The sequence below is a fragment of the Pundamilia nyererei genome, unplaced genomic scaffold (genome assembly GCF_000239375.1).
Source record: "Pundamilia nyererei isolate P.nyererei 1_Seehausen unplaced genomic scaffold, PunNye1.0 scaffold00020, whole genome shotgun sequence".
NCBI lineage: Eukaryota > Metazoa > Chordata > Actinopteri > Cichliformes > Cichlidae > Pundamilia > Pundamilia nyererei.
Window position 1 is genome coordinate 90,039 of NW_005187421.1, and position 15,657 is coordinate 105,695.

The following is a 15,657-nucleotide window of genomic DNA, read 5'->3' on the forward strand; positions in this document are numbered from 1 at the left end:
CACTATGAGCAAGCACTCGGTGACAGTGGGAAGGAAAACTCACTTTTAACAGGAAGAAACGTCCAGCAGAACCAGCTGACGTGACCAGTTGGTGAAGGGAGGGAAAGAGGACAAACGCTTCGGCTGGTCAGACAAAAACGAGCAAAAAACATTACCTTGCTTTTTTTTTTTTAATATATTTTTACCTTTTGCATTTAGTGCTCTGAAAAATCTATATGAAACTTAAATAATGTATCACCACATAATACACTTTTTTCTCACACTGCACAGAAACATCAAACAGCCACCAAGTGAAGCTCACACTGAAGAAAATGCCTGAATTAACAAACCTTCCAACCTTCAAGCAGATGAGCTCAAACAAAGGAGGACACCAGGTGTCTGTCCTGTCAGCTAAGAACAGGAAACGGATCCAATAATTTGCACAAGCTAAACAAAACCTGACAACAGAAGTTTAGACACTGACTGGTCTGCTGCTGTGACATTTGGATTGTAAGGTTACATCCATGTACGTAATTGGCATTGCAATAGCAAATTGGCCTGATTTTGGTGTAACTGTGTGGGCAACATTGTGTACCAAGAAGTACACAAGCTACTGAGCACACAAAGTGTTGAAAACATGACTTCACTGTGCTCGAATGGCATCCAAATTCTCCAAATCTAAATCCAACACAGTACCTTTGTGATATTGTGGAATACAAAATGTGGAACATGAATGTACAGCCAAGAAATCTGGAGCAACTGTGTGAGCACACAATCGTGGGATGTCCCAAACTGTGAGTTTTGTTTACTCTCAGTCTGTGCTGCTGCGGGTTGGCTTGTGGTCCCACCTCTACCTCTCTTATATTAGCATCAAAAACATGTGAAAATCACACCTAAAATAAAGAGCTGGTCAACTGATCCAGGACAAACTCCTTTTAGTTTCTTTTTTTTTGGCTTGACTTGTGTTAAGCACTGTTTAAATGTATAAATTTAGATGGCCCTCTTAGGGAAACAAAATATGACTGTTCAGTAGGCTCTAATCACTAAGTTATCAACATGCTATGTCCTCTCTGTCTGTACAATGCTGCCATCTTCTGGTGAGAAACATTCTGGTCAATTAACATTAGTCAGGATGTTTTGACTTTCTCAGCTGCCTGCATGCTAATTAGTATAAAGGGATGGATCCCATGCAAACCAGATAACATTAGGGAAATGTTAAGGCTCTCGTATATCATAGAGTGTGATCTGTAAGAAAACAGCAAAACACTCTTGTTATCAGAGTTAAACACTTTTATATTTCTCTGAAAGTAAAACATTTCTCAGTGTCTAAAATGAAAGCAGACCTGTGCTGTTGGACCAGTTCAAAGATAAGTATTCTTCAGGATTGATGTTAATAGTTAATAGCATGCACTAAAAACTTTTAAGACATTTCATTTGTGAGTTTCTGAGTTTAAGACCACTAAAGCATATCTCTGTGCAGATGCATTTTGCACCTTTTGCAACCACTAAGGATAACTGTCACATACTCCTACCTTTAGTGTATAACAAACACCCAGTTTTCTATGTAACCATCTTACCTCCAATCAGGTAAGGTCAGGTGTTCATTTACAACCTAAACCTATTACAAACGCTAAATGAAATTTTATTCAAATAAAATGAATGGCACGTCCTTTTTTTCATGTACTTTTTAGAATTCAGAAGTTACAATTCAAATCAGTATTAAGCAAAAATGTGAACTTAAAATACAAATGGAGTAGCATTTTCAAGGAGAGGCAATCAGTCTTAACTGCAGCAGTCAACTGTCCATCAGCATCAACACACCATCAGAAAGCAACAACTCAAGGGTAATGGCAGACCAGCCCAGGAGCAGCAATATGTTTAATGCCATAACTGGTGAGTTATAAGTGAGGAGGAGCCATCATGGAAGGCCAGGGGATAGAAGAAGTTGTTGACATTCAGAAATCCTACCAATGGCTGGACAAAGCTGGACTGAAAGAAAGCACAGAGGCACAATTATGGCAGCACAGGAAGAAACTCAGTGCAAGATCCGTAGAGGCAGGGGTCTATCACACCAGGTAAGAACCCAGGTGCAGACCCTGTAAAGATGCCCCTCAGACAATCCAGCACATAACAGCAGAGTGCACGACGCTAGCAGGCAGGGCATACATGAAACACCATAAAAAAGTGTAATATAGTATACAGGAAGATTATGGCATGGAAGTCCCGAGGTCAAAATGGGAGTCGCCCCTTAGTGTGGTCCAGAATGACTGAGTTAAGATTCTGTGGGACTTCCAGACACAGATGATGACTAACCAGCGGGGCATAGTCGTAGTGGACAAGCAGAGGAAGACTGCTACATTGATAGATGTACCAAACGACAGCAACATCAGGAAGAAGTAACATGAGAAGGTGGAGAAGTACCAAGAGCTGAAGAAGAACTCGAGAAGATGTGGAGTTTGAAAGTAACAGTGGTCCCAGCGTTAATCGGAGCACTCGGTGCAGTGACCCCAAAGCTACGAGAGTGGCTCCAGCAGATCCCAGGAACAAAATCCGAGCTCTCTGTCCAGGGGAGTAAAGTCGGAGCAGCAAAGATACTGTGCAGGACCCTTAAGCTCCCAGGCTTCTGGTACAGGACCCAAGCTTGAACCTGGATGGACCCCCTTTGATTTCTTGACCTAATTCTTTATGGCATTGATTAAACAAGGTGATGGAAACATTCCATACTGACATGCTGCATGGTGACATACCATAATGACAGCATCATAATGCAAGTAAGACAGCTGTGAATCTCCCATTTCACCCCATCCCAAAGGTGCTCTAGTGGATTGAGCTCTAGTGACTGAAGACTGGGTACAGTAAGCACACTTTCCACTGGCACACTGTATTTAAAAACTCACACATGAAAGATTATTATAGTTTCAATGGTAGTTTAATTTTAACATTCAACATAAGTATCAATTATCACTCACATAATCGTGTTTTTTAAACCTAGGACATATACACGTTTGATTTTACAGTTATTTTCATTGTCAATAACTAATAACTGAGGTGCTTTATTTTGTTCAGAATGAAAAGCTAAGCAATCAGTATCAGGAGACGAAGATGTGCAATGGGTAAAAGGAAAAGAGGGGACAGTTAAAGGCTGGAACTGCTGTAAAAATGAGGATAGAAGCTAACAAGTAGGAAAATGAAAGGGGATAGGTTGTGAATGAAGGAGACACTGTGGGGAAAAGATAATATTCTCTTGAACATTGGAAGAAAAGTAGGGAAGGAAAGGAAAATGTTCATAGTGAAGAAGCAAGAAGAATAAAAGTGTAGAAAATCATCATTTTAACACTGTTGCAAACCTTTAATAGCAGAGCTGTAAATTTACTGACGATGCTTTGCCTCTGTGTAAACAAAGCAACATTGTATAAAGTAAACAGTACAGTAGTAGTTACATCATATTAATACTTTTAATTGTGTTAGTCAACTGTGGGCAATAAGAAACTGCACAGGTGATGTATTTTTGTTCAGTCGTGTTGTTGTTTCTTGCGTGTAATCAGATTCTCTTATGTGACAAACTGACAGAAGCTGTTTTTAGTTGTGATGGTGGAGGTTTGCTGTGATCACACCGGAGCAAATTACATTTTGGTCAACAAGAGCACATAATAGTTTTTAACCTCCACCTACAAAGTCAACACTCAAATTAAAACCATTATTGAATTACCAAAATCTTCACCTTTACAATAAAATGATTCCTTCCATATGCATTTTAAAGCAAATATTGGTTCTTGCATTATATACTGTTATTGTAACACAACAAATGCTCTATTCTTACAAAAGAGGGTAAAACACAGAAATTGGTACGTGGTACTGCAGTTTCACATTCATCACAAAGCTATGAGGCACTTTCTACAGAGAATCTTTCAAACTGAAAGAACTGCCACGTGGTTAAGGCTTTATATTACTTAATTTGAGGTTTTTATATTTCCTAGGACCTTAAAATACGATCTAATTAAGAGATTAGGGAGAGGTATACCACGTAAGGCCACACATTTATTTCGATTGTTGTTATGGACTGGTGTGAATTGCTACATGTGACACTATGATGCTTATTTATCCAAAAACAATTCAGTAGCAGCTGTTGAAAATATTGCAGCAAACCTTTTGGATTTCAACACAGGCACATCAAAAGTAGTGAACTTGCATAAATCAGCAACATTTTTCAATAATTTCTGACATCCTTATCTGTTAAGGCAAAAACATGTGACTTTGGTGTATTGTTGTTATTGAAACAGTTTGTCCTTGTTAAGCATTAATTGAATAGCAAACAGCGAGAATTGGCGTATTTGCTATTTATACCAAGTTTGACATCTCACGTTGCAGCATTGACGTGTAGGTATTATGCAGGTGTGACATCACTCCATTTGTTATGGGTGTAAAAAAATACCTCGGAGCACAACCAGCTACACTCAGTAAGTGACTCTTGAGAGAAAACTTCTTCTTATTTAAAAGGATAACTCAAAAAAGATGTCTTCCCGTCTCCACTTGTGTATGTTTTAAATCTCAGCAGTTCAGAGTGAGCATAATGCTGAATTTACAGCATGTTTTTCATTATTATTGATTTCTATGGGAATTTCTGATTCATAACATTTTCCAATGAATAGCAGATGCCTTTCCAATTTAATGTCAAACCTTATGTGGCTCCAAGTGTGGCGTGCAACAGCAAACAAGAATGACACAATATTAGAGCAAACTGTTAAATCATCTCTGTGAAAAGAGTCTTTTATGGGAACTCACATGTGAGGATAATGTCCATTATATAGAGAAGCAGGTTAGCTAGGCACATACAGTTCGCTTTTAGCCTCCAAGAAGGAGGACTTCAAAAGCCTGCCACCTTTTCCTTTGTGTGGAATCAACAGAGCTCTTCTTCTTCTTCTTCTCTGCTCTTCTCTCCCAGTGTCCCACACATTGGCACTCACATTAACATCATGCAAATACACTTAGAAGATATAAAATTCATTGGGTTAGGGTAAATATTTATATAGATTTACACATATATAAATTCATATACTTTTAAGGAATGTTAATCTATTTTGCTGTGTACTTCTTACAAGGTAAAAATAACATTTTTATACTATGCAACACATTATATAATCAACATATTACAAAAATCAGTCCTTTTATCATCTTTTAGAAAAAAAAATCCATAATAAAAATAACTTCTATGTTTTTTTCTCACTTATATCTTACAATATATTTTCTCTCTGTCAAAACACACACACGTGTCCCATTTTTGTTTCTGTTTGTCGTTTCTCTTGGCAGCAAATTGGCAGCGGTCAAACAAAATGTGGAAATTAAAAATTGCGTCATGCTGGTGCTCATCAATGTGGAAAATTCTCCGAGCGACAACTTCGTTGATGTGTGGAATTCACAAAAAGGCGGCGGTGAGTGCTGCAAAACAAACTGCCGTGCTGTTACAACGGACATTTGGAGCAGCCGCATTCCAGAGCGGTTTCCATCTCCTCCGAGTACGAGGTGCCGTCTGTGCAGCGGAAAACCACCTTCCTCCGTCTGGTCTTGGTGACGCTACAGCAAACACCAGGTGAAGCCTGGCAGGATCTGGAACAGTCCATGCGGGGAATCTTGCTGGTGGACGTGCATGTTCTTAAGGGTTGGTGGCGCTTCAGCTGTTCTCTTACCATTTCTCCTTGACATGTGATTTCTGCATGTTGGTGGAGTTAAAAAAAAGCACATTTTAAATCATAATATGCTCTCATTCTCGGCAAATTTCCGTTTCTTCATTTTATAATCTTTCAGTGTTACCTGTGTCACAAGTAGGCCCGGTGAACCCTGGCTGACAGTGACAGAACGGCTCTCCCCTTTCTGACACCCGACACTCCCCACGGCCACAGCGAACCCCCCTGCATGCTGGAGGCTCCTGTCGTCGGTTACAGAACTGACCCTGATAGCCTTCATTACACTGGCAACTGTAAGACTGACCCTTGGGAACACACTGGCCATGAGAACATCTGGAGAAAGAGCAGAACAGAAGGAAAACATGTTACAGGAGAGAATTATGCTGGGGTTGGAAAGTGGTTTCATCCATGGTTGCTTTAAAACCACTAAACCCACATGATTTCAAAATCTATACTAAACAGAGACCTGGCTTGTATGACAAAATGGCATTAGAAACATCACAAACAGGTGGCAATTATTCATTTTATATAACAAAAAGAAAATAAAGCTTGACCAGGGAAATTTTGCTTCTGTGTGTGGTCAAAGGGTCTGACACGAGGCTTTCTTTCATTCTCCTATCAGTATAACTTAGCAAGACTAATCAGAAATGTCATTTTCTAAAACTGTTACAAAATGCACGCTTTACAGAATGTGCTTAAGTGTGCATGAGTTAGTAATTGCAAGTTAAAGTCACACCTCACATACAATGTCTCTGCCATTTTGGCTTACCTGTTGTTCTGACAGGGGTTTGTGCCTGTCGTCTGGTCACACAGAGCCCCACTGCGTCCAGGAGGACAATCGCAAGTTACTCCCGTCTCTCCTCCTTCTCTACATGCACCCTGTGCACAAACACTGCACGAATGACACCCCGCAAGAATGCCATCACCCTAGTGACAGAACATAAAATGAAGAAATCACTGTTAGAAACGACAAGCATGGAGGTAGGTGGCCCAACCAGAGAAATGTTTTGATGTTGCCTTAATGCTGCAGCCCTTCAAGGGTCCAGATTAAATATGTTTCCAAATTGGAAAGACAGCGTGTATACTTTTCCATAGCAGCTGCTGACTTTGTTGAAGTGCCTTAAAACTCATCAGACTTCTACAGTGGCTTATATTATGAAAGTGAACGCTTGCTTGGATTGGATCCTTGCTCTGAACCCAAAACAGAACACTGCTGTCATAAGGGTTTTCACTATGATTTTTTACATGGTATTTCAGCCAGATGTCCTCCTACTATTGCCAAACATAACTTTCTTTGATGATATGTTGATAGGCGAACTTACAGGACAGAGTTACGGGATTATGAGTTACAAAACCAATGTAGGCCATAGAGTTCTCAATAAAACCTTCAAGGTTTCTTAACAGCACTGAATGAACTTATAATACTTTAAATTTAACATGCTACTGTGCGTTCTAGTAAATGCTGTGGAATCTATGCCAGCCGTTGTGTAATTACCTTGCCCTCAATTCTTTGTAGCTGTCCTGCTCCTCTGGATCTATAACTCAGGTCTTGAGGCTCCCCATTGATCTGGACATTGTGGACGCAGCCACTAAAACCCTGAGGGGATCGTTCAGGCCCTGGACGCAGACCTGAGGCCACGACCTGGGATGGCACTCCTGGGAATTGGTGAAAATAAAACCAGAAACAGACAGAAATGAGCAGTAATAACAATGGAAAGTATAGTATAATGTTTGATTAAGATATTTCCTTTATTGGTTTCATTCTGGCTTGGCTTACACTGAAATACAAAAAGAATACAGCATTGCAGCTCTCACTATTGCACAATAACAGTATGTCTCTCTTACTCGAGAAAAAAGGAGTTACTGTTCTCAGAGGCGTGTCTACCCTCTTTCTTGAAGAAAAGTTGAATAAAAACAGTTTTCCACTTCCTTACCACAACCCTTGCTGTGATTTAGTGTGCGTTAGTCTGCGTGCGCGTTTGCATGTTGTGTGTGCCTATACGCGTATGTACCCATGCGCTGCACAGCAAACAAAAAGTAGGGTAGGCAAAAGTAACATCTGTGTACCACAAATGCATCGTGTTTATGAAGAAATGCGTGTGCGTACCTCCTATGTAAAGCTGGGTGTTGTGGTCGACGGAGGGCTGGCGTGCCAGCTTTCCCAGGCTCTTGTTGGTGCTGTTATCCACCACTAGGCTCAGTGAGTGGTTCTGAATAAGCAGCTCAACTGTGTGGAAAAGCCCGTCATTCACAGACTCAACGCTGTAACGAACGCACAAATGCACACAAACAGAAAAAAAGGACATAATTTCAGTACGTGCATGATTATGATAGATTACCGTTGCAAAAACTGTTAGAGCAAATTGGAAAAACAGACACAAAACAGACTCCAAACATTTTCGAGTCAAACAATTTTTTCATTGTTTTGTTGTGTTTGCAAATCGACCAACCTAAATGAAAAAGAAATTAGGGAAATCTGTGTCGAAATGCTATCCCGAGACATAAAACACACTGATTACATCCTCAATATTGTGTTACTGTGGAAGGGATTATAATGTGCGCTTGATCTATTTCATGATTTCCTAACATGGGGGTTGAGGCCCAGTACTTTCTAGCAGCACATGGGCTTGTTTGTTCTGATGAGCTCAAGCCTTGGGGCAAAACCGGATTCTTACAATTTAATAGCCGGACTCAACCAGTTTGGACCATTGTGGTAAAGTTCTGATATTTTTTGGAAGAATAAATGTTTCCATTGAAGAGAAGTCTGCAAAGAACTAACATTATGACCTTTTGCACCACGTTTGACCCTGGGAGGAAAGTGTATGTGTTCATGTGTGAATGCGTGTGTCTGAGATTCTCTGCTAAGTGGTTTTTGCTGGAGGGGAGACAGACAGCTATAGAGACAGTGGTTTGGCAAAGCTGAGAGAAGGAGAGAGAGAGCGAGAATGAGAGACAGAGAGGGAAAGAGAGGTAAATCGTGGGGTGGTAAAGTTGACCGTGCCTCCGCTCAACCAAGTTCTTGCAGAACATCAAAAACAGAAATGAACAAGTGAAGCTACTCTTTCTGCTGGTGGTCTGCTCCAGACTCCCACAGCGAAACATCAGGACAATACTTCCCTTTGTCTGCAACCACTTATTTGCTAACTAGCTAAGGAGCCTTAAATCAGCTGTGATTGACAGCTGTTTATAGAGCGTTCAGATTACAGCGATGTTACATTAACAGCAAATGGAGCAAAGTTTGTGAGTTCTGGATACAGGCCAGTGTGACTTTCATAAAAATGCTGACCATACAGAAGGACAAAAGAACAGTATGCATTACAACATACAGTATAACACATTAACAGGCCTTAAAAAGAATCAAGAATTTATTATCGACTCATTTGCTTTGTCTCCTCACGTGTCACTGTCCTCGACAACTGGGTAAAAATTAGGAATCTATTTTTTTAACCAGTTTCTATTAATTGAAGTGCTAATCTGAGATTTGAATGGAGGTTTTACAAGGACATGTGACTGTCCATCAACAAATGTGAAAAGCATTTGATTGTCATGGCATCAGTCATGTTTAGCACGCAGCTAAAAGCTTGTAAAATAACAACTGTAGACTCAGTACAGACACATACATGGTTTCCATTAGGAACCATGTAATTTAATAAAGGCTGAGAACAGGCCTAGTAAACATAGCAAAATGATGGTCTGCTAGCCAGAAAAATCAGTTATGTACCTCAGCAGCCTCCTCCTCAAACCTAACTTTGTATTACTCTAGTTCTTTCATTTTTTGCATTACATATCATTCTCTTCTTTCCTCTTTATTCATCATTTCCTTTTCATTATCTTCTTCCCCATCCACTTCCTCTTCTCTTTTTCTCCTTTTGCTCTGCTTCAATCACCTTTCTAGCCCCAATGCCATTTAACAGTCATTTTTACCCTATTCCTCTTCTAAAGCTTATTTGCTTTCAGTCCAAAAGCTCTTCATCTCATTTTCCCCTCATTTGCTCAACTGCTTGCCTTCTTAAATTAAATGGAGCTGCTCACAAAGCTGAAAACTCTCAGATTGATGTGTTGTTTAGGAACCCTATAAACACATTTTTTTAACACATGGACATGGGAAACACAGCGCTGGAGTTGTTGTGAAACCAAAAATCCACCAGATGGAAGCAGCTGACTAAAGACTAGCGTGTCTGAGTCTGAGCAGCTGGCAGCGCTGCAGGTGAGTGTATGAGTTTGAATGTTACCAACATTAAACGTCCTTATTTTTTAAAGTGGATATTTTCAATAGCTTGTCCATGATTTGTGCGCCTGCATGTTTGTGAATTATTCTGCAGATTTAAAGTATATAACAGCAAAAAGATCCTGGGTTTAAATACACTGGCCAGCTCGAGCCTTTCTGTGTGGAGTTTGCATCTTCTGCCTTTGCTTAGGTGGGTTTTCAACAGGTACTCTGGCTTCCTCCCACAGTTAGAAGACATGAATATTAGGTTAACTGATTAATCTAAATTGTAAGTAAACTATAAGTCTGAATGTGAGCAGGAATGGGTGCTTGTCCCTTGGTATTAGCTCTGAGATACATATGCATATTGTCCAGTGTGCGCCCCACCTTTTGCGCTATGACAGCTCGGATAGGCACAAGCCTGACCATTAATTAAACAGGCAGTTACGAAAATGGATGGATGGATACAGTGCTTCCAAATGTGTGCACAATTATATATGTTTTAGACACTTCTAAAGAGCACTCTGTTAGCCCTGTGTATTAGTACAAGAAACTGTCCATTATAGAATTCAATAAAAACAAACACACAGCCGTAGCAGATTGAAACTGCTTCTCTCTCTAACTTTCACTGTATTCATCCAAAGCCACAAGGGACACCAATTTCCTGTCAGTCCAAAATCCTGAATGAGCACATACACACACAAATAAACTTCACCAAAAAGAACTTCCCAAACCCCAAAACTGGCTTTCTGTCATATAACAGAGTCTAATACAAACCCAGAAGTAATTACAGGTCATTGACTTTATCTCAAACTGAAAAAACATATTTGGATTAGAAATAACCATGGAGATCCACTTACACTGTTAAATCTAATTAGCCACTCCTGTCATTTATTACGCTGTTTCTGAAGCACATTTGCTGTGTCTGTATGTGAGCTTGCAAACACGCATGTGTGAATGTTTTTTAACAACTATACATCTACAAGTCTATACAACTACAGTAGTATGTAGTCTTTGTGCAATATCGAAGTATGTTCGAGTGAGCTAACTTGTTTGTGAGACTGTATGTATGTGTGTGTTAAACAGCCCAGTCTGATTACAATGATGCTCAGCAGACACACATCCCAGTTCCATATTGCTGTGGTAACCTCAATTAGCCATTACTGAGACAGCAGCTGGAGAATGGAGCACTCCTTCACTGTTTTCTTTCCTTATTTTTTCAGCTTTCACTAAACCAGGCTGGCCAGTTCAGATGAAATTTGTACTTTTCAGGAGTGGATTCGCTGCGTTTTGATGTCGAGTCTCAGGAATGAGGACTTGTTGTTTCAGGCCTCTAAGAACTCAGTATTCGAATGTCTCAATAGCCTCTGAGAATTTTAAACCTATAATGTTCAAGGATTGTCTGTCTGTTTTAACCACAGCCTTGTGGCCAGATTCAGGTCAGACATTCAGTCACTTTATTCACCCAAATGAAGGTCCAAAATCTTGAGGAAGCCCTGTATCTGAATAGAAACTGCTTGCTATGGTCACTCGTTTGTATGTATGTTTCCATACTGGGTGTATGTGATACGCTGCATATTTAAGTGAGTTACAATTAAGGAACACCTGCACAAAGTCCAACTGTTATGTTACGTTATGCCCTCCAGAAATGATTACGTTTGACATAAGCTCAAATCTATGGCCATTTATAATGCTTCTTCCATTCTTTGCATCACTTTCCCTTTTCTCTTGTTCAACCATCCGTCATCATCTTCCTTCAACACTTTACCTGTCTTTCTTCTGTCTCCTTTCTGCCCACTCATCCATTCCCCTATCCTTTTTTTTCTATGCTGCCTTTACTGCTCGATCCCTTTCTCCTTTCAAGAACCCATCCATCCCTGCATCACTCACTCTGTCACTTGCTGATGAATAACAGTAGATGTGCTTTCTTTGACCTGATGGGAGATTAGTGTGACATTTAGTAAAGGGCACCACATGAATACACAACAAACAGATGCGTTGTGCCCCGTCCCCTGCACACTGGCATGCACACACAAAGGCACACATTTTCATTTAACACTTTCATCTGGCGCTAATGAGGGCACAGTGAAAGACTTGTACACCTTCCCCTGCCTCTCCTTCTGTAGCTGCCTTCCATCTCGATTTTTTTTTGAACTACAAAAAGAGACATTCCCCTCTTCGACACATCCCTTGTATTCATTTCAGTTTAATTATTCCCTCTGGTTTCTGCCTCTGTATTTTTTTAGTGAGGCCTGTTGAAATTCTCCTCCTTTTTGCAGTCCTCGATTTCTTTTTTCCCTTTTTTGCTGTTGATATTTGTGTTGTCTGGACAGGTTTGCTTCTGTCAAAAGGTGCATGCACCAAAAGGCATATGCAGTTCCAATACACTGTGTATGTATGTAAATGTTTGCATTTCTCTAGTATTAGCCACCTCTCTGTTTTAAAGCTAGCCAGTGGATTTTTTTTTAGCTCCATTTTTGTTATGACAAATATTTATCCCACTGATCAGTTGTGATCACTCATAAGTATGGCTAGTCGTCAACCTCTTATACCTATAGTGACCCATATTATGTAGGAGATATATAGTGGTGGTGAATAAGTGCATATAAATTCCTGATTGTATTCTACCAGGTTATCAGGGTGATACAAGTCACTTCTCACCCATCACATGGTAACCTGTGTTCAGCATTGTGAAAGTGCATATTTTAACGCTACACTTTAACAATGCTGAAATGTAACCCAAATGGCGAGTATCAAACTCAAGTCTTGAAGGTCAATGTTGTGTGACTTATTCCACGGCCGACTCTCTTCTCTCCTTCAGCATATTTCTCGAGCTGTGGAAACATCATTCATGATCAGTGAGATGTCACAGCCGTCATTAAACGAGGTGGTAACTGCATACTGAGCTTGCCACTTGGTGAAGCAGGCTGTCAGTGGGTGATATCTATGTGTGATAGCAATGCATGCATGGCCTCTTAACTAAATTACATGTATGGAGAATGCAGAATGTATAGAAAGTGATTGTGCATGTTTTATGAGGAAAGAGAAATGAAATTATTACATTTGCTATCATTTAGGTTGCACACAATGTGCTTTAATGGCTCTTAGTAATGGTTATTTTAATAGCTATTACTGTAAACTGTAAAATTTGTTGACAAATGAACTCCACAGGGGACCTTACACGTAATCTGTAAGAATCCACAGACGGACTGGTTTCTCATTTAACACTGGTCTGTGTTATCTGGCCATGACTGCTTCATTTCAGCACACTGTGCCAAACTGGCTTGAACATATCGCCCAGGCTCTCTAGTTTCTTCACAAGATAACTAACCCAGGGATCACTCAGAAACATCCCAGGGACTGGCACTGGTTTCTGGCCCTGGCTGTACAACCGCTGTATAGTCAGTGCCATATTTGGGATCTGCCAGAATTGCTGTGCTAAGATTGTGGTGGTTAAATAGTTACGCCATTCTGGACACTATCAGTTCAGTGGTGGCAGGGTGTTTTGTGGTGCCTGCCCAGCCATGTGGTTTGAATTAGTTTACAATGTATTTCTAAATTGGGGGAGATAAGACAGACCATTTGAAATAGTCAGAGTCATGTAATCAAAAAATGGCAACGCATAGCAGCTTGTGGTAAAATAAGCCTCAGTACTGGAGTTCTGCCTTGTCTCCTTTCAGAGACAGTGTTTACTGAGAGCTATAGCATTGTAGGCTTAGACACGACTTCATTGTATGGATCTTTGTTTCATACTCTGTCACTCCCATATCCGGATTTGTTTTTTCCCATTTGACACTATTTTTTCTGCTTTTTATGTTCTTAAAGTACCGGTATACGTTCTCTCTCTACCCTGTCGTCATCTGTCTCTCTCCACTTTTCTCAGTTGTTCTTGCACTGTGTCTGTCTGTTTCCCTTCCAGGCGTGGCCCATGTCAAGTTAACAAGACCAGACAAGGATAATTCCCTGACTCAGTCTGTGGTTTGCTTTTTCCCTCTGTTCTTCGCCCTCTTTCACTCCATCCCTCGGTCATCCCTCAGTCCTCTCTCATCCATCCTGCAGTTCAGCTGCATTACATGGTCTTTTCATTTCGACGGCTTCCATCCATCTGTTTTACCCCTTCCGTTTTCCTCCTTTGGCGGGAAATGTATTCTACTCAGTTATCTGTTTATTGTGTCGTCTGGTCTTTCATTCATGCCTTCCATCCAGCATCAGTCCATCCATCTGGCTTTCTGGGTCTCTTTCTATCGTTATCAGACTGTTAGCTGATCAATCTGTCTTTCTATGCATCTGTGTGTCTCTGTTGCTGTCCCCTCTCCTAGTCAACCCTTTCAGCCCTGCCTCCATCCCACCCCATCTGTGCCAATATCTAATTAGCTTCATCCCATCATTTTCAGTCTTTCATTTGATCCTTCCTTCCTCTATAATGAGCCATTCCTCTTGTATTCTCCTTGCTTTTCCCGATATGTCATTCATTGTTAAACACAAGCACATATTCTTTTTAAGGTCATATTTGATATATGTGGCTTCCACATGTCACCCTACCCAAAAGAAACAGAATAGCACCACAGAAATCAAAAGATTATACAAATGTCAACAAACAAGTCAAACATGATAGTTTAGTAGGTTTTTCTTTCCAACCAAGAAAGAACATCTTTAAATAAAGGGCTGCAGCTCTGAAGCTGAGCTCAATGCCTGACTGTACTGGTGGAGGTCTGGAGCAAAGTTGATTACTATCAATACATGAGTCTTCTGAACAACTGCTAAATATATAACACAGCATCTCTATTGAGCTATGGCCGTCTGTGGTAAAGGCACAGCATGGAAGAAAAAAAAACAAAAACTGAAAGATATTGTCCTAAAGGCAAATTCTGATTTTCCACCCAAATGGTGCAGATTGTATACAAGGTTTAAATCGACCCAATGTTTATCACATTGCCTAACCCATATGGAAATCGCATCTGATGAAAAACATGCCATCATATCAGTAGATACAAACACCAAATGTCATATAAATAAAGGAGCATATATTGTCTTTAACAATTTAACTCTACTACAAGCAAAGACTTTCTTGCCTTATTTTGAGAATTAAAATAAATGTAATTAACATCTATCAATTTTAATTTATATAGAACCTGAATTTCTGTTTTTCAGAGAAAAGCAAATCTAAGTTTGTCTAATGACATAGAAGCAAATCAGGCAACAACAACAACAACAACAACAATAATAATAATAATAATAAATGTTATTTAGAGGCACCTTTAAAGATCCTCAAGGTAAATTTACATTAGTACAACAAAATAAAAACATGAGGAAAATGAGAACTAATAAAAAAGTACGAAAGTATAAAAGCTAAACAATAAACTAAAGTCAATCTGTATGCAGATTTTACTGTAGGTAGATTATTCTGAACAATTCCTACAAAAATTTGACGGTGTAAATGATTCAAATTTGAAATATCTGATGCAGAGCCAGTCTTGCCCTTGACCTAGTAAACTGTGGCTTAAATTTTCTTCTCCTTGAGTTACTTAAGGGATTTGTAGTATGATGTAATACCTTAATCCTAAACTTAAATTCATTATGAGCGGGCTGCATATTATCAAAAGACCACAGTCTCCTTTTCTTATGACTTTGTTTTTATCCAGAGAAAGTGTGAAAAAAAGCCACAAAGGAAGAAAATCACTCAGAATATACAGCAAGGAGAATGAAGAGTGAATGAGAACCCCCCCTACACACACACACACACACACACACACACACACACACACACACACACACACACACACACACACA

The 15,657-nt window shown here is 39.9% G+C and overlaps 1 protein-coding gene across 1 annotated transcript in view; it reads right to left on the reverse strand.

Annotated features, from left to right (window-relative positions):
- Positions 1-5,221: 5,221 nt before the first annotated feature.
- The window catches only part of slit3 (slit homolog 3 (Drosophila)), a 228,773-nt gene continuing 218,337 nt past the window's right edge, over positions 5,222-15,657 (reverse strand). The window contains exons 34-38 of the mRNA XM_005726454.1: positions 7,768-7,922; positions 7,156-7,316; positions 6,430-6,587; positions 5,788-5,993; positions 5,222-5,686 (exon numbers count right to left, since the gene is read on the reverse strand). Of these exons, the coding sequence (XP_005726511.1) occupies positions 5,439-5,686; positions 5,788-5,993; positions 6,430-6,587; positions 7,156-7,316; positions 7,768-7,922 (928 nt within the window). The 3' untranslated portion in view covers positions 5,222-5,438. The remainder of the gene's footprint in view (positions 5,687-5,787; positions 5,994-6,429; positions 6,588-7,155; positions 7,317-7,767; positions 7,923-15,657) is intronic.